The 26,383-nt window shown below is 36.4% G+C and overlaps 2 protein-coding genes across 2 annotated transcripts; one reads left to right on the top strand and one right to left on the bottom strand.

Moving 5' to 3' along the window:
- Positions 1-1,334: 1,334 nt before the first annotated feature.
- LOC139150434 (glycine N-methyltransferase-like) lies at positions 1,335-6,074 on the top strand. Its single transcript, XM_070722808.1, has 5 exons — positions 1,335-1,728; positions 2,360-2,487; positions 4,177-4,436; positions 4,736-4,893; positions 5,214-6,074. The coding sequence occupies exons 1-5, from the start codon at positions 1,523-1,525 to the stop codon at positions 5,380-5,382; spliced, it is 921 nt and encodes a 306-aa protein (XP_070578909.1). The 5' UTR covers positions 1,335-1,522; the 3' UTR covers positions 5,383-6,074.
- Positions 6,075-12,161: 6,087 nt separating this feature from the next.
- Positions 12,162-26,333, bottom strand: LOC139150439 (pre-mRNA-processing factor 39-like). The gene is made up of 15 exons (XM_070722813.1): positions 25,792-26,333; positions 22,152-22,450; positions 21,328-21,453; positions 20,379-20,494; positions 19,727-19,894; positions 19,010-19,193; positions 17,393-17,500; positions 16,599-16,763; positions 16,200-16,326; positions 15,568-15,776; positions 15,009-15,068; positions 14,307-14,491; positions 13,737-13,811; positions 13,461-13,572; positions 12,162-12,414 (listed from the first exon to the last, which is right to left on the bottom strand). Exons 1-15 carry the CDS (start codon positions 25,835-25,837, stop codon positions 12,352-12,354), a joined length of 2,043 nt encoding a protein of 680 aa, XP_070578914.1. The 5' UTR covers positions 25,838-26,333; the 3' UTR covers positions 12,162-12,351.
- Positions 26,334-26,383: the final 50 nt, after the last annotated feature.

Below are 26,383 nucleotides of genomic sequence, written 5' to 3' on the forward strand. Positions count from 1 at the left end.
TGGAGTTATTGTGAGATTCAAAGAGAAACTCTCAGCTAATCACGTTCATTCCATGTTGTGCAAATCCACTACCCTGGGTGACAAGTACCGATTGTTGTTTTGCTAAGCTTGCCAAATTATGGGAAAGTTTTTTCATTTAAATACAAATTATATATCATAATTGTTTCTTTCATTTTTGTCAATATTTTGGTTCATTATTTCAATGTTAATTATCAAATTGAATGATAAGAAGTGTAACTCAGCACAGACTGCAGCTGCATTTTGGTTCATTAGTTAATGACCTTACATGCTGTTGCAGTTGTACTACTGTACTCTTGACTGCTAGCTGTGACATTTCAGTTCCTGGTGTCTCATGCCCTGATTTACATGTACATGTATCATACACCCATGAAGTGGAAATAACATTGACCCATGCTGTGTTACCAGTCAATCAAGGACGATATTTGACCTCTCACTATCAAGGAGGATATTTGACAGAATCATCATTTTACTTTCACTTCAAAACAAGTATTATGCATGTTAATGCAGCTACATTTAATAGAAAGTGCAAGTGAAAGTAATCAATGAACTAAATTTCCATGTCAGTACATAGTCTTTGTAGATATATGATAAGTTGATTTTACATTTTTAGCTCATATTTGGTTTTGTATATAAATACCAAAAAGAGCTTATATGATGAGTCGGTGGCTTCTGTATGTCTGTATGTTTATCTTTAGTAACCTCCAGATAGTGCAGATTGTCTGATTTATTTGACAATTTGAACAATTATTTTCTTTTCATGCTTATCAAATGTAATGATGTAACTAAGAGAAATAAATTGGAAGATTTTCTCAGAAGATGAAACAGCATGCAGCCAGCTTGATATGCACTTTATAGTGGGAAACAACTTTCGTCTGAACTATTGTGTCACAATTTCCTTGAAAGATTTCTGCTTTTGGATAAAATCTGCTGTCACATTTTCCTGTTTTTGGTCTAAAACTCTTAGTCCAAAACTACTGAAGGCTCACAGCTAATGATATTTCCCATACTAGTCCCCAGGAATACTAGAGCTCTAATATGCTGAACTTTTCATAGGGTTTTTACAATTTTGTATTTTGGAATGACTCGTACTTTGAGATTAAAATTTAATATTCTGAATGTATGCAGGTGCTCTATAGAATATAATTTATGAAAGAGAGAGAGTGTGTGTGTATTTACAATCGCAGATGTTAATCAGAATTTCGTTAGAAATTATCTTAATTTTCAGAAAGATCCGATTAAAATTATTCTGTTCACCGTGATTCAGCGAAAACTTGACGAATCGGATTTCAGAAATACCCATGCGTTATGGGGTCACTTAGTGGTAGAATGAGTGTTCTAGGGGGACCAAAACAACACGTAGCCGAGAACGTAATCCAGAACTCACAGGTATACGTCAACGCTGCAGACACTAGACCGCAGAGGAGTGCAACTACAGACAAGTGCGAGATCTGAGTAGCCAGTGTTGTAACAAATCGTTAAAATTACTGTAACTTCACTCAAAATGGTCGACAGTGTCTTCCGCACACGTTCGCTCGGTGTTGCCGCTCAAGGTATTCCTGATCAATACGCAGATGGAAAAGCAGCCAAGGTTTGGGAGCTGTACGTCGGCAGCAGATCCGAGAGAACAGATGTTTACAAAAGTTGGATCATCAATCTACTGAGATCTAAAGGATGTAAAACAGTGCTCGATGTTGCCTGTGGTACAGGGTAAGTTAAGTTTCACATTAAAGCCAACTGGAGAAGATGTTCATGTGGCCTTGTTTACGATCTACGCTGCGTAGTGTTTGTACCATCGCATCGTGTGCATTGACGTTTACAGTACAGCTAAACTACTAACTATACTGGAACTCGATTATGTCTGAAACAGTAGCCGGAGTCGATCAATATGGGAACAAAGTGCGTGCTTTTTATTTTTGTTTTTATTGTTTTTTTATATTTATTTCAAGGGTTTGGTTTGTATTTTCAGACTCATTTAGACACGTTGTTTACAAAGAGACTGATTTTCTACGTAGCCTTGCCAGATGTTTGAGTGAATGGTACTGATTGACAGGCGATCAGTGAACTCCGCACAACACATCTCAAGGCCATAGTTTTTAGGGGCGTGGCCTACGACAGTTGAGTGGCAGGTCTGCCGATTACGCAGAACATGGACAGTATGTGTTTGTTTTTCACGGTATCTGTATAATAGGTTTAGTCACCTGTGGCACTCATATTTTTGTACTGTCTTCATGATGATTGTACATGGAAATGTACGTAAAATTACGTATTGAGTGTGGTGAAAGCCAACTTGATACAAAATTGACACAAAATTGATACAAAATTGGTTTTCGATTTTCAGAGTTGATTCCACAATGTTGGTGGAAGAAGGTTTCACAGTGACTAGCGTTGATGCTTCTGATAAAATGCTGAAATATGCATTGAAAGAAAGATGGAACAGAAGAAAGGAAGAGGCCTTCGATAAATGGGGTAATTTGAAAATAAACTGTCGCTAGAGCTGTTTATACAAAATTACTTTTCAAGGTTCATTCTAGGTCTTCATTTCAGTTGTAAAAGGTCCATATACTTTCATGACCATTAAACTATCCTCAACTGTTGTGAAATTTTGACCTTGAATGCAATTTTGTCAATGGTTAATCAATTGATTAACCATTGACAAAATTGCATTGATCAATTTGATTAAACATTGACAAAATTGCATTGATTGACATATTTTATCTTTACTTCTATCACATTTGAATTAAGTAACTTCATTTAAAGTATGTGACTCATTTCAACATGTGATACTTGTTTGTCAGTTGGTGTTCAATGAGTTATCAGAATTGTCTTAATAGTAATTACCATTTCAAAAAACATAAACATAGTTGTTGTTTTAAGCAGTATTATTGACATGTAAAATTTCAATGCATCAACAATGTACTAATTGCCTAACATGATATACAAACTCTTAATGTGACAGCCGTGACAGCCAAACTATCTTTACAAATGTGGTGCAATATTTCAGGTTTCACAAAATCTGATTAGGATTATGTTTCCGAAACCTATTTGAATTCTTCCAAAATTGACAGTAAAGGCACTGGCCTTTATTGAGCAGTACTTAGCATTCCAAAACTACTTTAGAATAATTGTAAATTCCTGCGACGAATAAACACATGCAACCAGACCTGCGTTTGTTATAATATTTTGCTGCTAATACTGGTAAAAATTTATCAAACTTGCATTATGAAATTGTCATCGCACAAAAACTGTGATATATCACATAATCACCAGCGCTTCCAGGCAGCAGGCCTCTACTTTGTGCAATGTTCATTTCATACCGCAACACAGATAGGGAGTACCTTGGCTCAGGATCTGCATGAGAAAAAAATTCCACATAAAGTAGTGACAGAAATTGAAAACTGTTGGAAAGGAAGTAAAATATGGCCATATATAAAGGTACAGTTTTTCTTTCAAACTAAAATTTTGTTATGTTACAAATTATGAAATGATACACTCCAACATATAACCTTCATGAAACACTTCTGTGCTATTTGCATCGTCAATGCAAGTATTTTTCCCAATTGGGTTTTTTTGCAGCGATATTCTGCTTTGACAGCCTAAATCTCACTTGATCACACCCAAAGTAATCCCTGCACAGAAATATAATGTTGGCTTATATAACCAACAAATCTTTGCTGATTTTGCAAAACTGATGGTCCTAATGGCAATTGCATGAGTAAACACACCTATTTTGAACAGCTCAGCTAAAATGCAAGTGATAGAAATACATTTTCATCACTACGTTAATATCAATAAACTAACAAGGAACCAACTATATATAGAAGACAAATGATGTGTTTTGATCACCAAGTAAATTTATCAGTTTGATCAGTTGAAATAAAAAACAATGTGCCCAGTTATGTAATAGATATATCAGTTTGATCAGTCGAAATAAAAAGCAGTGTGCCTAGTTATGTAATAGATATATCTATCTTGAAGGATTTTCATCGCTACCATGACACTAATGGTGTATGTTCTTCAGTCTTCTAGAAATTTTAGAATAGGAATAAAAGTAAGTACAAGTGCCAAATGAATACAATTATAGAGTTCAAAACTTGACAATTTGCAATGAAAAACTCTCTCTCTCTCTCTCTCTCTCTCTCTCTCTCTCTCTCTCAGTAATTGAAGAAGCTAACTGGCTGACATTGGTTGATGACCTGGATTTCATAGATCATAGAGGCTTTGATGCTGTTTTGTGTCTGGGAAATTCCTTCCCTCATCTGCCCGATTTTGAGGGAAATCAGATGAACCAGAGAATAGCGCTGAAAAATTTTGAACAAATGGTAAAACCAGGAGGCATCATGTTAATTGACCACCGCAATTATGATTCCATCCTGGATAAAGGAAATGTACCACAAGGGAAAAACATTTATTATAAGGTACTTTTGCTTTCTTGAATTTTTGAGTTAGAACAGAAAGTGAAACATTCTAGAATGATGAGCTAACTTTGAATTACTCCCTGGAATGGTTGACTGGGGATATGTCTTGCACTGATTAGCACCTCGGAAGAGTGTTTATTTATGATATTATTCACTGTATAGTAGCATTACAAGCAGTGACTGTACACAAAATGTTGAAAGATACTTAATATCAAAAGTACAATTGTACGTACATAGGGAACTTTGTAATGCACCAACACAAATACTGAGCCAACAGTCTCTGTGTCTCCACATTATAGGGAAGTTGCACAAAAGACATCAAGACATCAGTGCTCTATGTCAATGGCAGACCTCACATGATCACGCTAGATTATACAATTGATGTTACTAAAGCAAAGAAGACACTGGAGGGAGAGGGACACAGTTTTAAGAAGAGCATTGGCGAAGAAGAATACAGGTGAGGCAATCTTCCCTCAGATATGTTTAAATATGTCACAGTGTGAATATAAGATTGTCTAAAACTATACCAGATATACTGCTGGCAACTTTAATAGCAGACCATGTCAATGAAAAGTCAATGAAAAAATGGCTTGACAACACTTTCCAGGTGAGTCTGTTTTCTTCAGTGATGTCTGAATTTATTATGTGAGCTCCCTTTGTTACAAGTTCAGCTAACTGTGTCCATATGTTGTGATACATCAACCATTGTTGACATCATGAGTTATCATACTGCACCATTGTCTGACACTGCAAACTCTTGCCTTGGTTTCTTTACAGCAAATTCCGCCTTTCCTATTACCCACATCGTCTGAATGCATTCTCAGAGTTGTTGAAGGAGGCTTTTGGGGCTGACAGTAAATATGGTACCTATGGTGACTTCAAGGCATTAGGTGAAGTGGAAAACCCTGCATACTATGTCCATCTGGTTGAAAAACCTCTTTCTTGAAGATGAGATGTGCAAGTAATTTAGTGCTAAAACAATGATGAAAAATGAGTTAGTGGTACATATTGTAGAAACATTATATATAATTGTTGTAAAAATACAGAGTAAAAAAATGTAGATATGATGCCCAAAGTAAAAAAAAAACTTTTTGCGTTTCCTGTAACATGGATGCTTTCCAAAGTTTGGTAGATAGATGTATTTTAATGTCTTCAAATCCAATGTATTTGTGTAAGTTAAGATCGATTTAGATGTCTTGGAAATCATATTTGCTGTTGTTAAAATTCTGTAAGATTTGTCTGTGTATTGAACTACCGGTACAGCATCATGGGTTTCAAGGAAGCACATATTAGTCTTTTTTTGCTATTGGCCAAATGACAAGTTTCACTGTGAGTACTACTTTCTGCAGCAACCAACTAACACCTTTGAAGTCTCTCAGAAATATATTCCTATATTTTTGATTAAACTTAAAATGTTCCCAAGGAACTGTTTTTATATGTAGTCTGGGTAAGTTTATTTTTGCAACTTTTGGAAATGCATGTAGGTACTACTGTACACAGTACAACTAACTAGACTGTCATTTACTGATGTATTCTACACCAAGCACAAAAAAATGCAAGTGATTTTAACAGAAGTTTGCAAATGTACATCCATTGATACAATAATAATACTGTAAATAAAAGCACTTCTAGAATATATTTTCCAGTGTCATTATCGGGAGTTGTGTTGTGTGAAACTCATCCATTGGCTGGTTATCATGGTTGTACAGCGTCTAGTCAAAAACATTATTGAATGCTCTGTAAATCATTTTGTCAGTGTCGCATTGTAGCAAATAGAGAACAAAGCCAGTAATCATGATAATCTGTTAACCCTTTGCACCCTGACCCCCTGGTACTCTATGACGTCATCGGACATTTATGTCCGAGCCAGGTTCAAAGGGTTAAAGAACCCAAAAATCAGCCTATTGCTTCAAACTCATACGTTCAGTAATGCTTAAGTTCAGTACATGTCAAACTATTTTCTCTTTGATTCATTAGTTTGAGAAACATAAAACACCAATGGTTAAATCAGACTATGATTTATACAGTGCAGTACTTCTTTCGTCTATTAGTCTATAGGGGCACCACTGATATACCAGGAGATATGGTGTTAACTTTTGTTCAAGTAGAATTCAAAAGTCGTGTCCGTGTGAATGTCCCTCAGTTTCTAATAAATTCACACTTTCCATTATTAAGCTGCATAATAGAAACCATACAGGGAATTAAGCACAATCCAAAAAGCATTTCATAGTCACCTATCTACAAAACTAATGGCATATTGAAAGAAGAGAAGCTATATTTATAAGGATTATTGAACCTCTATTGGCTGTACACGAGATATTAGACCATGTGTCCAATTTGCTACCTTGACCCAAGTCCTAAAATGACCTTGAACAGAATTACCTATTAAAGAAATAACTGACAAGGCATTTGAATAAAAATATCTATTTTTCAAAGCTTGCAAATGAACCATTACAACTGTCAGTGTAAGCACATCTCAGTCACCATAGTGCGATATGCTGAAAAGAAAGGCAATTCAAGATAGGCTACCAACAAAATTTTACTTATCAGTTATGACTACAGAGTGGTAAATGTCAGTCTTACTGTTCATGACCTTGGCCCATTAAGGGATTGACTAGGGTGGTCCCCAATAAATGCACCTTGGCTTGTGAAACTGTAGCCCTTGTGGTCACTACACTGATGTATATAAATGGTAGACCTTCGGACACACTTGGTAATATCGTGCATCGTATACAGAACAGTGTGAATTCTACTTTCACCGAAATGTCTAAACCCGATGTGTTGCAATTGGTAAGAGTGTGAAGTAATATTTTCTGCTTATGGTTATTTTACTTCACATAAATGCTACCGATATACAGGGACATTGTAGACCTGGTCTGGACAGAATTCACTTTGCCATAGCAAACATTTAGTGCAGGTTAAAGACCAACATGGTTGTCATTTGGAATAATTTGTGGGAACTATTAATTGTAGTCCAATATAGGATGGATATTTTTTGCACAATACACAGAGCCAACATGCCTAGAAACCTGTAAACTAAATTTGAAAGTTGTTGAAATAGCTTTTTATGAAAAATATGAAAATGTGAATATGCTAATGTCATAATAATTTTCACAAGTGGAAATTAAATCACTGGTAGGAGCTTATTAAGGTCATCCTATGAAAACCTAAAATCAAAATCAAGACCTATCAGATAAATCGTTCCTGAAGAGGAAACTTTTGACAGAAAATATCCCAAAAGTTCTTTAAATTGCAAATTTTATGCCAATTTGAACAAATATTGATGAATTGTCCCTCCAAACGTATATGCCAATTATCATACAAATAACTGTCATAAATGGAAATTATGAAAAACCCTAATCATGTACTTTTTTCATAAGTCTGCAAAGCATGTCTATGAGATTCCACTCAGTTCTGGATAATCACTCACACATTCCTCATACCAAAGCTGGTCATATTTGGTGTCATAGTTTTTGACTTCTGAGCTCCACAAATTTGGTCTACAGATGGATGGACACATGGAAAGAGAGAGTAATGACATTGACCCTTATATGACATTGACCCAAACATTAGTTTGCCTCTAGCACAAAGGGGCCAAAAATGTGAGGAAGGTCATTTAATGAAAAGCAGAGAATGTACCCATTTGGTTGCTTTTAGATTTAGTTTGAAAGTACCTTGGGTGGGGTCAATCTCCTTGAAGATCATGTGTCAGAGGTAGTTTGCAGGCTGTGGGGGATGATGATTTGAGTCAGAGTTGCTCATATTATTTTTGAGGACATTCCTATTTTATGTGATCATAATTCATAGTCTTTTCATAAACAGCTCACTTCATTGCTAGGAAATGCTCTCATCTTTAAATGACAACAAAGCACTACTGTCTGATGACTACATGTGCATATATTTTGTGCCATACTCCCCGATTTACTTCTGGTCTAGCTCAAATGAATTCTAGCTGGATTGACTGGAAAACATCAAAAGTATCATGTAAGTCTAATCAAACTCTAGAACAGTGTCATACATGCTATTTCTAATTATACTTTTTTTCACATTTGTCACAGCTTCTTGTGTATGTCATGCAAAACAGCTCTGGATCCCCCTTCCACATTCCTAATTCTCCTATTCCGTTCCTTCATTGTAGGAATCCTGGCATGACCTCTCCCTGGTTTTCCCTCAGCCTTTATGTAAATTTGACAATACTTAGGGACTGGTCAGTTTCTCAGCCTGGGGGGGGTTTGGATTATTTTTTGCCGTCAAAAAGTGGCTGACCCCCTCCCCCCTCTATTCCAACTTTCGAAAAACAGGGCGACCCTCCCCTGCGCGCGACAAAGGTAAACAAAAGGTGAATATAATTGAATAATTCAGCGTGTGTGTATATATATATATTATATATATATATATATATATATATATAATATATATATATATATAATATATATATATATATATATATATATATATATAATTTTTGGAGTATATTTTAAACATTCAGTCATTCTGTGTTTTAATGAAATTGTTGGCAGTTGTAAGATCGATAAGAACTTAAAAGTGTCAATTCTAAAGTTTGAATACAGTATTTTGAATGAGCTGTGAATGTAGTCCACTCTTTTTATGCATAAGCAGATGTCCAGAACTTGAAAGAAAAATGTGATTGTGAAATATTAGTGCATGTTGCTTTCTTATACTGAATTCTCATAGAGGAAACAGAAAAATATCAGGAACTTGTCATGCTTTTCATATGAACTGCAGATTTCATAATGATTAGTACCCCTTTTCCTGCCAAGTCCATATTTCAACCATCAGGTCAAGATGGTTAAAATTAATGAAACACAACATATTCCATATGGTGTATTTTAACATAATATTGAACATTTGAAGGCTGTTGAAAGCGCAATTACTGTAAAATTGATTTTTATAGACTAAAAATGCTATGATGGACGAAGCGAAGTGGGTGAAAATCCATCATGTTTTAGTTCAATACCGTCTTTTACTGACTTGGCTGATGGGGAAGTGATACTGTCTGGCAGGAAAAGGGTTTTAAACTTTGCAAAACTGACTTTCAATTTACAGACATCAAGATATTTCTGACATATATCTCTAATATATTAATTTACTGCACCCGAAGGGCACGCCGAAAAATATTAAACATCCAGATATCTCTGATATATATCTGATATATGAAAGTCATGTAGCTGAAGGGCATGCTGAAAAATATTGTCTGATATTTTAAAGAAATGCACCGAAGGGCGTGCCGAAAAATGTTAAACATACAGATATCTCAGATATATATATGTCTGATATATTGAAGTTTTGCACTAGGACGGGGCTCTGAAAAATATGTCTTATTATTATTAAGGTTACATGCCCGAAGGGCGCGCCGAAAATGCCACTGAATGATGAAATTTGTGGCTGGCACAATGCATTTTACAAAAGTATGAGCCGTGTCGAAATTCAAAAACACACTGACCCCCCTATTGGGCATTTCAAAAACATGGTGACCCCCTATCACCAAAGTCAAAAACAGGGTGACACCCCCCAATGAATCCCCCCCCCCCCCCCCGCCCGCCAAAGAAACTGACCAGTCCCTTATTATTGGCAAGTATGAAAGTGAATCAAAGTCAAGACACTGTGCTAGTAATGTTATCACCTTCCCCAGTCATATTTTGATGCCTTTGACACATTAAAGCAATCACACCAAGTACAGTACCCTTTCGTATATCACCATAGTCAGAATGGGAGTTTTCCCAAATATTTGTCTCAATGTTCCACTAGGAATGAACACCCCCATGGATTACTCTGAAATACAACATATTTGAACGGAGAATACAATAAACAAATCTATGGATGCAGCATGGGCTCACCAGCCTCACCTGAATTAGCTGACATCACATTCCATGAAACAGAGAAATTACTTGATATCTCCGCTCAGATCAAATTTTCCTATGGAAACGTTTCATTCATTTTCATGAATTACACAAGAAAAGAATGTGAACTTCAAACTTTTGTCAAGGAGTGCAACACACTTGCACCCTACATTCAAATTCACGTTTAAACATTCTATTGACAAAATCTAATACCTTGATTTAACGGTCTTCAATGGTCAGAGATATAATCGAGAGAGAAGGCTCAATTTCAAAACCAACACAAAACCAACTGACACATTCCAATATTTATTGAGAAATTCATGTCACCCAAGGGGCACTTTCAAAGGCTTCATTAAAGGTGAACTCCTCCAATATGCTCGCACATGCAACTGCAACGTGGACTTTATAAATAGGTCAACTTTTTCACAGTAACTTCACCACCTTTAAGACAAATCACTCTAACATATAACCAGTTTTCCCCGGGGACCCAGATCACATGACCAGGGTCAAAGCACTATCAATTCACTGGTGTCTCACCATGTTTCTCATTATCATGAAACCACATTGATAGACTTAATATACCGAATCATTAACAAAGGTATAAATGACATGTGAAGTTAACGTAATTTTCCTTTATAACAAACGGATTATGAACATAGCACTGTGTGCTTGCACATTATTAGAATCACAGCTTGACTGACATGAAGTTGTCAACACGTGCACTCAAGGAGTGGTCATAACCAATTCAGGAAGCCCTTTTATTTGTATGGTAATGCCTATGATAGGACACATCAGTTGGCAAAAAGATGGCATATCTTTCAAATGGCTGCCTTTATTTACTGTTCGAGTTATGTCTGCAGTGCAAATCAAATGTTCAGACACATTTGCATACTATTAAACCGTGTCCCGCTGTGAGTCCTGTGTGCTGCAGACCATATCAAGTTGAAAATTTTACTTGTAAAGGACCACAAGGTCCTTGGTCTAATCACTATGAACAGAATTCTTTTCCTCATCACAGGCAATCTGTATAACTGACTAGATCATGACAAACAACAGAAAATACATTTCTCTTATGTTTAACATGGTTAAGTTTTAGTCTGCATGATTAAGGTAGCTATTAATTTTTTACATACAGCTAGGTGGCCTTCCTTTGCATAAAAGCAATTTTTACATATGGCTAGTTAGCCTTCCTTCAAAGATACAGCTGTTTCTTCACAAAAATAAACCTTTGCAATTAGAGTCAAAGTACGTGTTCTTACAGTTGGATTTGGTTAATCTTACAGGCACATTACTATTTTTTTAATTAATGTCATTGATGTTAGAAGCTAATCAATTTCTTATTTCTTTTAAAATACAAATACTGAATTCTCAAGTTTGGAGACTACAAATTGTATTCAAAATGGGTGTGTTTGAATGGAACTCTGCATCTTGTCAGGTGATAGTAATCTAACTCTTCAATCTTCCCTCATATACCTTTATCAATGATACAATGTAGCCAAATCACAGCATCAATGATATAATGTAGCCAAATCACAGCATCAATGATACAATGTAGCCAAATCACAGAAATCAAGTTTAAAGTTGTAATGCCAAAGGTCTTTTACTTGCTAAATGACACATCTCTGGTATTTCAACACAGTGAAGGATCTGGGATTTGACACGATGACACTGCTAATCATTTTAACTCTGCAATCACTTTCTACATGGCTATAGGATGCATCATATAGCTGTCACTGTTTCCCAGTAAGCCAATCAATACAAAGACACAGGGATAAAAAGCAATAAACTGAAGTCTACATACAACCTTTGACTTGCACACATGAAGGCCCTCCAGAGAAAGCAAAAATGACACACAAAAAAAATCTCCAAGCAAAATAAACATTTAATGTCGCATATCGCAGATTGATACTACAACATAAAGTTACACATAATGTACTCTTTTCATAAATACTGTAGGTTTTCCTATCCTGAATAAAGATGAAATCTGAGATGCTGTGAACAGTGTTCTACAAAGCTCTGGTGAAGAAACTAGTGCTGTCTTCTTGTCTGTCTTTTCATGAAGGATAGTAGCCTTGGCCGTATGTATTCCAGCTAGGTTGTTGGTAATTGTATGCACTCTGCAAAACAAAAGAAAATTATTTTACCTACAACCACATAATGTATAAAAGCTATTTATTTTGACGCGTATTCAGTACATCACTGGGGTCATGAATGAGCCATCGACCATTTCAGTTGAAGATCAATTAGACTTTCAAATCCTTCACACTTTTCATTCACATGTATATTTATGATCTCCAGACTCAAAGAATGACTAGAACAAGTGCAAAATATAAAATACCAGATTGGAAATATTCACCAGAATGTAAAAATATTAGTCGCGCCAGCGGCTTACTGACTACGCATGCGCTTATTCATAATATACTATGCGAGTAACCGGAAGTGTACCCTTCTTTCTCATAATGGGCGCCGCCATGTTTTTTTTTTGAGTACTCGTAAATAAACAAATACGAAACAAATTACTATGATATAACATGCCTTTTATAAAATATACCTCTTTTATTAGCCAGTAAATGTTCTTATACACCTTGTCGCTGATACAAAGTATCGTTGATATAGATAAACGGAGAAAACTGTCGTGCATATGAACGGGGGCATACGCAAAGAATGTTGGGATTGAATTATAGAAGAGCGCCCCCTGTGTCAATAATTAGATTCAAAAATTGCAAGTTTTTAGACGGAACGCTATAGTTTTCAGCTTGCAAGTGGAAGGTGGGCAGTGCGGTTACCATTGCAATGATAATTATTGCATAATACGTCCCTTGTTTAACGCCATAGGCTGTTATAATTGTAAAAATTGCCAATTTTGTCCAAAATTTTTACATGCTACAGAAAATCTATACCTGCCCTGCTGCAGGGTTGACGTCGCGTAAGTACGTGAACTGCTTTCATCAGAGGGAAACTGGGCATAGTTGTCATATAAACGTTTATGAAGTAACAATTACAGTTTATCATGAATCAATACAAATAACATTGCCAATCTTAACCCCTGGCGCGACACCAAGGGCTGAGCCCTATATAATATTACCTTAATACAAAGATATCATTTAGAAATCATTACATTGAAATGTCTAAAATTAATGATCATAGTAAAGATAGCACTTACAGATGAATTATATCCTGACCAGCCAGGTGCAGAGTAGTTGTAGGATGATGATGTGTTTGTAGAGTCCATAGTACTTCCATTAGACTTGGCTTTCTTGTGACTGCTCTCATCACTACAAGTAACATACACAAACTGTATTCAGTATCAAAAAATAAACATTTCTTTGAAAATTAAAAAACTTTGCAGCAACACCGTAATTTCATGTTCAAACTGATTTTTTTCCATGATTTAAAAGAGAAAATAAATACCTATGTAAATGTTGCAAACATCACTCACCCTTCTCCATGTGACCTTTTCTTGTTGTTGTGTTGCTTGTATAACTTCTGATGTTCCTCATATGTATTTAGAATCCTTCAAACAGAAAAAAATCTTGTGTTTAGTCGAGATGCCAGCAGCATTCTACTATTACTTAAAATTGTTGTAGTCTTCTCTTGGTATTTTCTCTTGGAATTGTACATGTTTAGAGATAAAGTACTCTTTTACATGCATAAAATTTGGATTATACAAGTATCTGACAACAAGTGTATGTGATACAACGAGAGATAAACACTTGTATCTAACAAACTTTGCATAATTATCTCTATATTCAATGATGACATCCTGAAGTATTGTAAACATCCACAACAATAAATTGTAAACACTTCAAACGTCGTGTACCACTGCTTGTTTTACCATCGAGATCAGTTGCTGCAAAAATTTACTTTGTGGTCCAAACAAATATATAATTTTTGTTTGCTATAGGTATTCATTTGAATGTTCTATACAATCAGGTGACCAAGCTGGTTTTTGCTGTTCACATATAGATTTGGTGTTCGAAGTGACAAGTTGGCTCTACCATCAACTTACTTTGTGATATCTGACCCAAAGTCTTCAAGAAACTCTAACTTTCTTTGTGAGAAGACAACTTTGGTGTCCTGAGATGTATCCTTACTGTTTAGTACTCTATCAAATATAGACACAACAGCGTCTTCATTTGGTGTGGCTCCTTGGAATTCCAAATCAAGCAATTGCAAGTACAATTTACCATTACTCTATTTGAAACAAAAGTAGTAAAAATACCAATATTTTTATGGTAAATATAAACACAAATGAGAGCAAGTACAGATAATCTTTCAACCTAGTGATCTAAATTTTTTATAGTTGCCAGTAATTTTCTACGAGAAGCTTTTGTGTTTCCTTGATTCATACTCTTAGTTACATTATCCTTTTTGCTAAAAACGACAGGTAAGTAATACGACATCAAGCTGGGTAATGATACTGCAGCATACAAGAATACAATTTTGATTAGATACTTCAATGAACTGATTCACTCAGATATCTCTACAATGCACTGGAGCAGGTGTCTGTTGCACACACTGTAATATGATTTCCTTTTTCACAAGCGTTGCATGGACCATGAGAGATGATACTGACATATACTTAAAAGTGCATAGAGTCCTGTGTGAACACTGCATATGAAATAGACAACTCTTGACTGAATATCCAGGTCATTAGATTGATATAGATGCAGAGCCTATTCACACTAGGAGAGGCACTATAATACGCTACCTTGTCTTTCTCTATTGCTTTGTTGAGTACTTCCTTGGCTTTCTCTACATCGTTCTGAATCTGAAATTCAAACACAGCAAGTTGGGTCAGATCATAGCACAGACTTACAAGGGGTGCCTTTCAAGTGTTTCACCCCACTGCTCTGTGTAAAGTTCACTTACAAATTTACAGTTACAGTACCAATGATTTTGACGATGAGATACAGCTGGATATTGATACACTACCTAATTAGGTTTGTCAGTTTGCTCTCAAATTTACCCTTTTAGTGGTCAACTTTTACAACTTTGCGCCAACATCAGACAGACTAAAACAGCAGGTGACGCAGCAAGATGTCTGTAAACTAATTTACTATGTAGTATGTTTATATCTTTACAGCAGCTATCAGTTTCAATGGTGACACACACAGAGACTGGTTGCCAAGTTTTACAAGCAGTTCAAATTCACAGAGAGGTGGTAAAAGAACGACGTTACTGCAAATTTAGACTTAGAGGACAGTGTTCTTTGTAGTTGAATTCTGGGTTCAGTCTATATGAATAGAGAGAAGTCGATCCAAACTCACCTTGGCATGATATCTTGCTTGCTTTATGCTGTAGAAGGAACTCACTGCTTTGTTTTTGGCACTTTTAATGCATTCTGTCAGCAAATCGTGTACGGCATCATTGTTGTTCTGTCTTCTTTCTACACTAATCCTTCTCAGTGTTACCATTGCAAGGTCTGGTAATGCTCCACTCAGGTTCTTCAGTATCCGTCTGACTTCGTCAATATTACCTTTATAGTCAAACAATACAACAATATTTACACTAACATAACACATGCTTGAGAATATCTTAAATATGAAAGATCACTTGTCATTCCCTGCTTACGGGCACAATGTGTAAATTCATACATTAGAAAAGACATACTATTTCTAAAACAAACCAAAAATTATGCCATCTTTGGCCATCTACCTACAGCGAGGAAGGGACAGATCTTGCAGCAAAACATTGATAACTTCTTACAGGAAGCAGCATCAACAAAAATAACATTACAGGTGTTCAAAATGTTATTCTACAACAGCTGTGCATTAAATAAGGGTATACAAATAACATGAATACTGTTCAAAGCAGAGAAAATATCTCTGCACACTAGAGTGGATTATCATGTCTGAAAATCAGAGAATTTTGTAAAGATTTGTAAAGCGGTAAAGCAGACCTTGTTGTTCTTCATATGCTGCCCACTGTAAGTGAATGTTAGGTTTCTTTGGAAGGTGAATCTCACAGGCTCTTCTGAAAACTGCACTCACTCCCTCCTTACTGTGTGGTTCCAGATACTTTGCATACTGTATGGCAGAACAAGATAAGTATAAATTTCAATAAACATAAATTTCTATCTCGACAAATTAAAACTCAACATTCATTACCAAATAATATTTGGTGACTATTTATGTCTACTTCATTTGTATTTTTCATATTAATGGCAAGAAAACATGCTTACTTTGTGCAAATTGTCTTACAGATTTACCAATGATACCCAAAGTTCCAGAATAAGTGAACACTAACACAGATTGTAGTTCAAATTTCTTTCACATTATCTGTTAAAATCAAAGCTAACCTTCAACCAAAAATCTTCATACAATGCAGTTGCAATCATACAACGCTCAAAGAGAACAACAACTCTTTCATGGCTGCCATTTTCAATTTCAAAATCTAAATATTCTCTCCAGTTCTTCAGCTGAGCCCTCTCCAATGGCTTCACATGGAAGTATGGCCTTTTCACCTGAAAGATCAAAATGCATCATTTCTAAAACAGCAACTCTGGTTTCTCACTATCTGAAAATCCTTTTCAGGCTCCAGCATGGCTATGGCACCACTTCAAGGCTGGTGTGTTTACAGCATTTACTCAAACTATCATAGACTTTGTTTGAAATCTAGAGAACTAGTGTTTCTGCATTAAAATATAACAAAATTAAGCTTATCTAACTGGTCAATGAAATAATAGTTAAAAGAATGTTGTTACTTTCTTGCAAACAAACTGAGCTATCATTCACAGGCTTTTCTCAGAAGAAACAGAGAAAAGCTATGCCCAACTCTGTAATCCTGGTACTGTAAAAGAATAGTTATTTTCATGACTTTTCGATAGATGATGAAATGACAATTCTTATACTGCTTTAGTTCTGCTATACTACCAGTGCCATTGTCAATTTTTTATAATCACAACAGGGACATCCAATAATACCATTACATATATCAGAAGAGTTTAATGAAACAAAATAAGACAAACGCATTGCTGTTTAAAGGTCAATAATCTCTACAATGGAGATATTGGTTCATTGCTCTGAGAACAACTGCTTGACTAGTGATTACGATAAAATACACAAAACATGATGAGCAGACAATGTTACTTACTCCTTCTTCAAAAGCCCATCTCTTGCTGACTTCTTCTTCTGTTTGTCTGAAAACTTCTTTCCTCACTTCAATCACCTTTTCTCGTATGGCAATATTTTCAGGATCACTCTGATATAATCAATAAACAAACAAATAAATTTATAATTACATTAACATGTAAATACAACCATTTTCAGTATTAGATAGCGAAGCCACTGCAGTGGACTGCAATAAAACTGCTCACACTAATTAGTTTCAGCTGTAGCCAGCTGGCAAAGTCAACAACATTGTATGTCCCATGCAGACAGTTTGTCTGGGGAAGTTGAAATAAACAAGATTTGTACACGACCAGTGTGCATGGATTGTTTTCATTTCAGAGTGCATTATAGAATATTGAAATTTTTGTAGCTCGCAAAGAAAAACGTCTTGCTAGAGGTAGATTCAGATCGAAATTCATTTATCGTTTGTATTTTATTTTAAACTCTAAAGATTATTTTTCAAAAGTACGATTCTCAAGTTTTTCAAAGCATGTGTTAGCTGTCTGTTCTCATAGGCAAGTATATGCCCATTTGCTTGCCAACATTGTTATATTGATATTTTAAACATTTGTATAACTAGTAATTTGTTTTCCTGCAATAAAATGTTTCAAACCAGATCGGTGTGTCAGTGTAGTGTGTTATAACTGGGCAGTTTCTGTTACACCCGTGGCTGCTTGATATTAGTCAGAAATTCTGCTTGTCCAAAGCCAAAGCGAGCTCTGTGTTTGGTTGTTAATGAGTTTACGATTGGCACCCTGTGTTCAAGATTACAAGATACAATGTAACATTACCATGCACACTACAAATCTTGTTTATTTCAACTTCCCCAGACAAACTGTCTCCATGGGACATACAATGTTGTCGACTTTGCCAGCTGGCTACAGCTGAAACTAATTACTGTGAGCAGTTTTATTGCAGTTCACAGTGGCTTCGCGATCTAATACCGAAAATGGTTGTAATAAGCAATAACTATGATTTAGAAGTTGGTTACAGGAAGCTTGAAATTTATAATATTGGTATGTTATGAGATGAAATGAAATTGGGATTGACTCTTCATTCTAATATTAACAATCTAGTCAGTAATTTTTGAACGTGACACAGCATTTTCTCTCTACTGCCCAAATCCGGAAATTGCACATTTCGAACTACTTTCTGCCCTTTAAAAGTTACTGAAAGCGCAAAAATCACGCACAAAACTTAGTTAGCAAATACGCCCATATGATGATGACCCAAGCGCATAATGTAGTGACTTGTGAATGTGTTGTTATTTCTCCCCTTAAAATGTTAAATCTGCCCCCTAATTTTGATGAATGGGGCAGAAATTGCCCCTTCCAGTGAACATGCAGAGAAAACACCCCTGACAGAAGATGCCAATGTTAAATTGGATGTGAGACTGTGTACATTATAAACAAGCAAACTGTCTTACATAAGATATAAGACACCAAGTAGAAGCAAATGCATGGTTTATGGTGTATCAAGTCAAATCATAGACAGTAGAGGGGGGTTCCCCTTCTTCTGTCTATGGTCAAATATACCATTGTTATCTTCTTGAAAATGATGACAGTTCCCATGGCATTCAGCATGGGAATGGCTCACTTGCCTTGTTTGTACTGGATGTTGGTTCTTCCTCACCAGGGGGCGCTTCAACACCTGGTGGAGCATCATCTATCGTGCTGTCTGGTTCAACGCTCTCATTGCTGGCCACAATTTCAGATCTGATTTGTAGGAATTCATCAATAGTTAACACATCTTTTGGAAGATTTGAATTGATATGTTCCTTGAACCTGTAAAAGTTGAGAGCAGTAATAACTGATATTAGAGATAATTAATAAACACAAATTGTTAATCACAAGCTGAAACTGTTATTTCAAACTGGTATTAAGTCTTTTGACATACAATAACTGCAATTGTTAGTAATTTTACACTATTTAAGGAATGAGACATGTCTATATTCAGATCTATATAAATTCGATACATTAACTTTTTTTGTTAAAAATGTAGCTCCACTTGGAGAGGATAAAGAATAGATAATTCCTGATGCCTTGTGTGTACAGCAAGTTTTTTAAGCAAAGTGGTAATAAAATATTCAGGCCACAAATAGCCAAGTTGCTTACTTTACTGGCCCTAATGGCCAAACTGAATCACCTGCTGTACATGTGTGTGAAATCTGTATAAGCAAAACTGAAAGTTAAATCTGAAATTAATTGAGTTACAGTCAAAGGGACTTTCAGGGTGTATTTTCAAACCGTACAGATATTTTAAGCCATGACAGTACAAGATAATGCTTCTTGCTTCATGCAGTAATGGAAGTACTTACTGGTCAAAATGATGACTATAGAGTTGGGTGGGAATGGCTAAAAGTCTGTCGTAGAGGGCAGTCACATTCTTCAGACTTTTCTGCTCTTTCTCCCATGTAATATACATATCCCAGAGTTTGTCTGATCTGAACTCTGTACCAGCTGCAGCGATAGCTTTTTCAAATAAACTGTGTAGAAAGGAGTGAATTATTGCAAATATCGTAAGTGTTCCACATATTTCCACATTTGTTTTCTTTTAATTTGTAATCTCTTAAGGATAAATATGAATACGTTGAAAAAGGAAAAGCTTGTCTATTTGGAATATACCAAATTCCATCTGTCAAAATTTTTTAAAAATCCTACTACTGGTGCACACTTACACACAAGACAATACTGCTTGCAGTGCTAAGGGACTCCTACTTTATAAATCATTAACTCACATGATGGCAATCTTACTGAAACTATACTTTATGATGCCCTATCTCCAATTGTGGTACGATATTACAAGCATTTTTCAGTGTCTGACAATGCAGTATTTTTGGAAATCAGTGTTCTTCTGACTGAACAGGCTCATGGAATCAAATGGTACCATTTGTATAGGTGAAACCTTCAGCAGTCATATCATCTAATATAACTGCATGCAGCAAAGTTCAAATCTTTTTTTTTTCCTACCTTCTGATCTTTTCCTTTGCATCTGGTGCATGTCCAAAGTTGTCAGAATAGAAATTTATGTAGTTAATCCACAGATCAATGCTAAGAGCAGTGGCCCTCGTTCCTCTTTCAAAGACCTGCAACAGCAAAACAATTGTCAAGGGAAATATTACTCTCTCTGTGACCATCATCAAGTGAAATCTGAACAAATCATAGAAATTTAATCTTGTAAAACAGAAAATGGTTGGAAGAAAGAAATGGTGTGAATGACTTAGTCACCCTGTATGAATGATCCTGCAGGGCAGTGTTGTCAGCAGCATGATGCCACAGAAGCTCCAATCTTCACTCCAAAATCTGGCTTCTGCACTAGCACCACTGAACATCCCGCCATCATTTTGGTGAGCTCCACTCATAAATTGCACATTTGTACATGAATTATGAATCAAAAAAGGTACAACAGCAGTTTGCAATGGAATTGCAATCGGAAAAATGACAAAATTCAACAAAATTGACAATTCAGAAAATACGCAAAGATCATGAAGTTGCCCTTGAAACCCTGCACAGGAACTGAATATTTATTATCAGATGACGTGGGTTGTGTCCATGTTGTTCTATGTTTGCCTGTCAATAAAGAAGACAACATTATGCTTCTAATTAGCAGAAAAAAGGACCAAAATCTCAAAAACTACAGCAAAACCCAATACTTGATGGAAAATCTAAGATCTCTGTTATCAGTTTCTATGGTATCATATAAATTGTTTCACAGTTATAGTAGACATCAATCTGCAGATAGCCTATTGATGTACCTGGTGAAAAAGCTGTAGCTTGAAAACTGGATGTTGAAGACTGAGTGTTGAACATTTGATATTATTTGGGCAATAAAAGCCTGTCTTATTAGTCCTACTGACATAGAGATCCTGTACTTTCCATGACACTTATACCGTAATAAAATTTACTTTAACAAACTTACTTCACAGGCTTTAGATAAGTTACCAGATCTTTTTTCAAAATCAGCATACTTCTTCCAATAGCCATAGCAATACGGATATCTATTGAAGAAACCATCAAAGGCTTCTCTGGCAGATTTCAAATGATTCTGTCATGGGAAAAATACAACAAAAGTCTATCTATCAAATCAGTCTATAAAACTCTTTCGACAGCATCTATGAATTTCCTATATAAATGTATTAATTTATGCAAAGTGTATTGGTAAGCTTTATTTGAATATGCAAATCAACTTATTATGAGTCATTATATATGGAGAGTAATCACTGGTCTAATGTTGAGCTATATGTACTTCCATTGGTTAGACTCTAATCATAAGCTTTGAGCAAAAGGAATGGAAATGAAATTGACAACTGAATCAAATAATGCGGATGCCAAGATGCCTCCATTATATTATACCGTTAAAAAATCTAAATGTTCATTAGCTATCTTATAAGCATAAATTGAGAATTAAAAAAAATTGTAATCTACTGTTTGGCCTGACAGTTTTAAAAACTTTACTGGCACTTAAGGTCTCATGTAATATGCAAATTTCACGACATACCCTGTACATTTTCCCATTTTTGGATTATATTTCATCTTTAAATTTTAATTAACAAAAACAAAATGTAATCAAGAAATGAGCTACAATATATCCAAGTGATCAAATGTGTTTCACGAAAGTCCACTCAAAATTTAAGGACGTACTTATGATTTCACAGATTTTATTTAGAAAACAACAATTGTCTTGTCATTCACTTCAAGAACTAATTATTTTTCACAAACACATCATCAATGACTGCAAATTACCTCTTGTTCTACATACTGCAGGAGATAAGTCCAGCCAGTAAAATCTGAAGTATTATCCTTCACAACTTTCCAGTACTTTGCTAACTCTTTTGGGGGTGGATCCTCTTTCTCTTTGACTGGTGAAGGTGTCTTCTCCACTTCTTCCGTTGCAATTTCAGCTTTTTCTTCTTCTTGAGGACTTTCTGGTTTTTGCAAATCACCAGTACTTTCAGTCTCTTTACTGGTTTCTTGTTCCATTTCCTCAACAGTTTCAACTGGCGTTGCTATTTCTTCTACAGCTGTTGCTTCTTGATCCAATTCTACAGGTTATGAAACAAGAAATCAGTTCATATAATGTTTCCCCATGACAACTACAACTTAAACTATAAACAACTTGCAAACAGTAAGGTCAACATGAGCATTTTATCACTATCTACACCGTGGAAACTGTGTATGGGCATGATATAATACACAATCCTCTTTCACACTGTTTTGAATTTTAAAGAACATGTCACTGTCAACAGTTTAAAGGAGCTGTCCTCAATCCCCCGTTTTCACATCGGTGGTTATCATTGACTGCTTATGTGATTTTAGTCCTTTAAACACGGAGTTTGTTTGCCAGACATTTTTATTACCAACAGTCCTCTATTTCAAACTGGCCGTAGCTACACTGGTGTTTTATTGACATGACATCATGTGAACTGGGCTAGTTTGTTACAAATTAACCCATCTTACCAGTGTTTTTTTGTTTCCTCAAATACCACATATACAGTAGTTCCAAAATACAGTAAGTATTTGATCGGGTTTAATGAAGGAAACATGATTGAGGTCACTTCTTACTAGAATTCAGTCAAGATTACTTTCCCCACAAACAACAAAATTTGGAAAGCTTTTAAAACTGATTTACAATATGAAGTCACAATCCATATTAACACTGAAGAAAGAAAATCAATAGTTAATGATTAAACGATATCAACTTTCACCAGGATCACAGTTGCTTATTTTAACCCTTTGCACCCTGACCCCCTGGTACTCTATGACGTCACCGGACATTTCTGTCCGAGCCGGGTTTAAAGGGTTAAGCTGTGTGATTTGCAATGAAAGTCGTTAAACGATATATTTCTTGGAAGTTACGCGTCATCTTGAAGAAATCGCCGTGTTTTGAGACCAAGCGCGGTGAAATGCGGCCTGCAGAATGATTCTACCATATGACGTCATCTTTTCCACTGTTGATTGGTTCAACTATACCACACCAGTGACGTCTTGCCATGACATTTGTTTTGGCCGTTGATTAGCCAATCAGTAGTGGAATAAATTACATCATATGGTAGAATCGTTCTGCAGGCCAATTTCACTGCGCTTAGTCTCAAAACACAGCCGATTTCTTCAAGATGATGCGAGTAACACGTTCATCGGCATGATTTTCGAGGAGATGGTTAAATTTGTGATCCAACTAGGTATATGGGAGTGTAGTTCTGAATGTTTTGTGCGAGCGCACGGCCAGTTGACAAATCGGCTGCTGTGATTTTTGAATGACTGTGTTGCACACCTTGTGAGTATTAGGCTGCAGTGGCGGGCATATCGACTACGGGATCAATAGATCGATCCGAAAATCGATCTACTTAGCAGACTACCCAGCTAAGGAGCGCCTGTGGTACTGTCATCTACTTTACCCACAAATCTAAGCCATTTTGAAAAATGTTTTCAAAAAAGTCATGTCACCTTGTTAGATTTCCAAGATAAATTGGCAACATTACTGCCTGGACAAGAACCTATGGAAAATGTGGACTCGCCAGTTTTTATGAGTGCTTTACACCATAGAGGTAGCATGCAACCTCCATGTTTAGACAAAAGTATCATAAAGAATCTTCATCACTTGGTCAACAAGTCACTAATTCCTTCCTACATCTGCAAGTAATTTGCTAAAGAATGTTTTTAAAATCTACACTGCAAGGAAATTATTTCAAACTTATTTCAATCGCGATTCCTCCAACCCCCTACCGTTATTTGTGAACGCAGCCCTAGTTACAGTACTTGGGTTCTGGTGCGAAATGGTACGGGACGAGGAGGTTGGTACGGCTTGGTTTTGGAGTGAAGTTAGGGTGACCGGACGAGAGACCCTCCTATTCCCTACAATGGAGCTGACACAAGTTTTCTGAGAGTGAATGCTCGAAATCGAAGGCATAAAGGGGGGCCCAGGTAGTGATAAATTGTACAAATTCACCTTAAGTATGCAACAGTTGTGCACATTTATGTCTGTGAACAAGGTAATGACGTGAAAATCTTGAAGTTTATGAACACATTTTGTCAACAAACGTCAGAGGGGACGCCATCTTGGAAGTCGTCTACTCGCACGCGAACGGTCACTATGAGAGATCGCGTGAACGGAAACAGTTGCATTTCACAGTGAATGTTGTGAAGACTAGGAAGTCAAGATGAGTCCAAAAAGTCCTAAAAAGGTCTTTTTTTCTTCCGAGAAACTGCTGACGAAATTTTTACTTTGAAACGGCTATGACTTTTGGCATCATTTTCCAGGAGGGAAGGAATGGCCATGCGGGCAAATTGTACCTTAGATATTTTACTACTTGTTTTTTGCTCTAAAAAAGCTCAGCTATGCAGCGCAAATTAGCGCCCACGGTTTTCCCAAAGCAGGAAGTAAAGTTCGCAATAGTGCCGTACTTGAACAACGTGCTTTTTCACCGGTGCGCACCTGTCTCTGACCAGAAACAATGGCTTGTATCCATGATACTGTAAACACAAAGGTCAGCGTGAGGACAATCTTCCATTTTCTTTCACTGGGACTTATCAACCCATACAATATTCTCACAGAAATAATTTGGAAACTATCAATGCACCTTTCACCAGACTCATTATTGTACAGTTAGTCATCTTTGAGCCATTTTAACAATATTTGATCCGATTTTTTTGTCATATTGTCTCATTATTCCTCATTACAGTATTCTTAGGGAAAGAATTTGGAAACTTTGATTTTCCAGAGGCTGCCAAATTGTGATCATGCTAATTAGCCAAATTATTTTTTCAGATTTGGACTTTGTACCAACACTTTCAACAGGTGCAATCAAGATTTTGGCAAAAAAAAGTTAGTTTTAAAAATCGTCCGGTCACCCTAGTGAAGTGTTTGCCAACCCCTGGAAACGCAAATATCAATATTGCTGAAATGTCGAGGCGCATAGTACACTGTGTGTGGAGGGACTCGGACTGAACGAACGTTTCAGTTGTTGATTCACTAGTTCCAAAGTGTGCACGTGCAAATGAGCGCATACAAAATGTCTTGGGGGTGGGGACGAGCCATACTCAGCCTCGCGTTGCTAGGTGATAATTTCCCGTTTCTGCACAATGTAGTAAGAATACTTGTCTTACACATACAGACACAAAGAATATCAGTTTCTTACTTCGAATTGCAACGGCAGTTTGGTGAAGAACTTAGACCGCGATCGTTCCATATGTTTCATCAGATATGCGACCGCATACGTGACTAACCACCGAAGTTGCAGACCTGCACGCCACAGCCATCCAACAAACAGAATTAGTCCTCGGTCGTAGACGACAAAAATATACATACAAATACGAGCAGAAGTAATAGACAATTACGTTGCAATATGGTAATTTTAAAAAATTCATAGGTAGGAGGGTGGATTACCTGGATCTATTTGTTCCGTGTGGATACTTATTTCCTCGTCCTCCATTTTGCGCGATGTATTTCAAATAAAATGTACGCATTGTTTGGTTGATGGCGCTGTAGTGCGTGCGTACGTACGTACGTACCCGCGCCGACGTTTTGGAATTACTTGTCACCGGACTTCACTGGGGCCTGTTCATGTCAGTCTTCATATACATCAGGGATAACCAGTTTTACAATAATTAGAATTTGAAAAAATAGAGTGAAGAGGTTTTTGAGGAGTCAAGTGAGTGGCAGACGGTATTCCTCACAGCTAGGCTAGGCTTGGTGTGTGGTTCGATAAAAACATGCTACACACGCGCCCTGCATTCATATCATCGGACCCGACTGCACGACCTGCCTCAAAGACCGTGCCCAATTCAGTTAACTCCTGCACCATTTACAGATTTAGGCCGTGTTATTGCAATCACGAGCCGGCACACATTTATTTTACGAGCTTGAAGTATCTTTTCCCTTTGACCAGGGCCCTCTGGGCTCTGGGCTCAGCAGGCCAGTAAGCAAGCTGGCTCACGTGGCTAGGCTGCGAGCGCTGATAAAATTACAACAAATAGTA

Source organism: Ptychodera flava, chromosome 14 (assembly GCF_041260155.1).
Source record: "Ptychodera flava strain L36383 chromosome 14, AS_Pfla_20210202, whole genome shotgun sequence".
Lineage (NCBI taxonomy): Eukaryota > Metazoa > Hemichordata > Enteropneusta > Ptychoderidae > Ptychodera > Ptychodera flava.

What these genes read in the sequence shown, in the direction of transcription:
- LOC139150434 (XM_070722808.1), top strand. Translation starts at nt 1,523, where the DNA reads ATGGTCGACAGTGTCTTCCGCACACGTTCGCTCGGTGTTGCCGCTCAA. An exon ending in GATGTTGCCTGTGGTACAGG is followed by an intron (nt 1,729 to 2,359) that starts GTAAGTTAAGTT and finishes TTCGATTTTCAG; the next exon opens with AGTTGATTCCACAATGTTGG. An exon ending in AGAGGCCTTCGATAAATGGG is followed by an intron (nt 2,488 to 4,176) that starts GTAATTTGAAAA and finishes TCTCTCTCTCAG; the next exon opens with TAATTGAAGAAGCTAACTGG.
- LOC139150439 (XM_070722813.1), bottom strand. Translation starts at nt 25,837, where the DNA reads ATGGAGGACGAGGAAATAAGTATCCACACGGAACAAATAGATCCAG. An exon ending in AAGCAATAGAGAAAGACAAG is followed by an intron (nt 14,492 to 15,008) that starts GTAGCGTATTAT and finishes TGTTTCAAATAG; the next exon opens with AGTAATGGTAAATTGTACTT. An exon ending in TTTGGGTCAGATATCACAAA is followed by an intron (nt 13,812 to 14,306) that starts GTAAGTTGATGG and finishes TTCTGTTTGAAG; the next exon opens with GATTCTAAATACATATGAGG.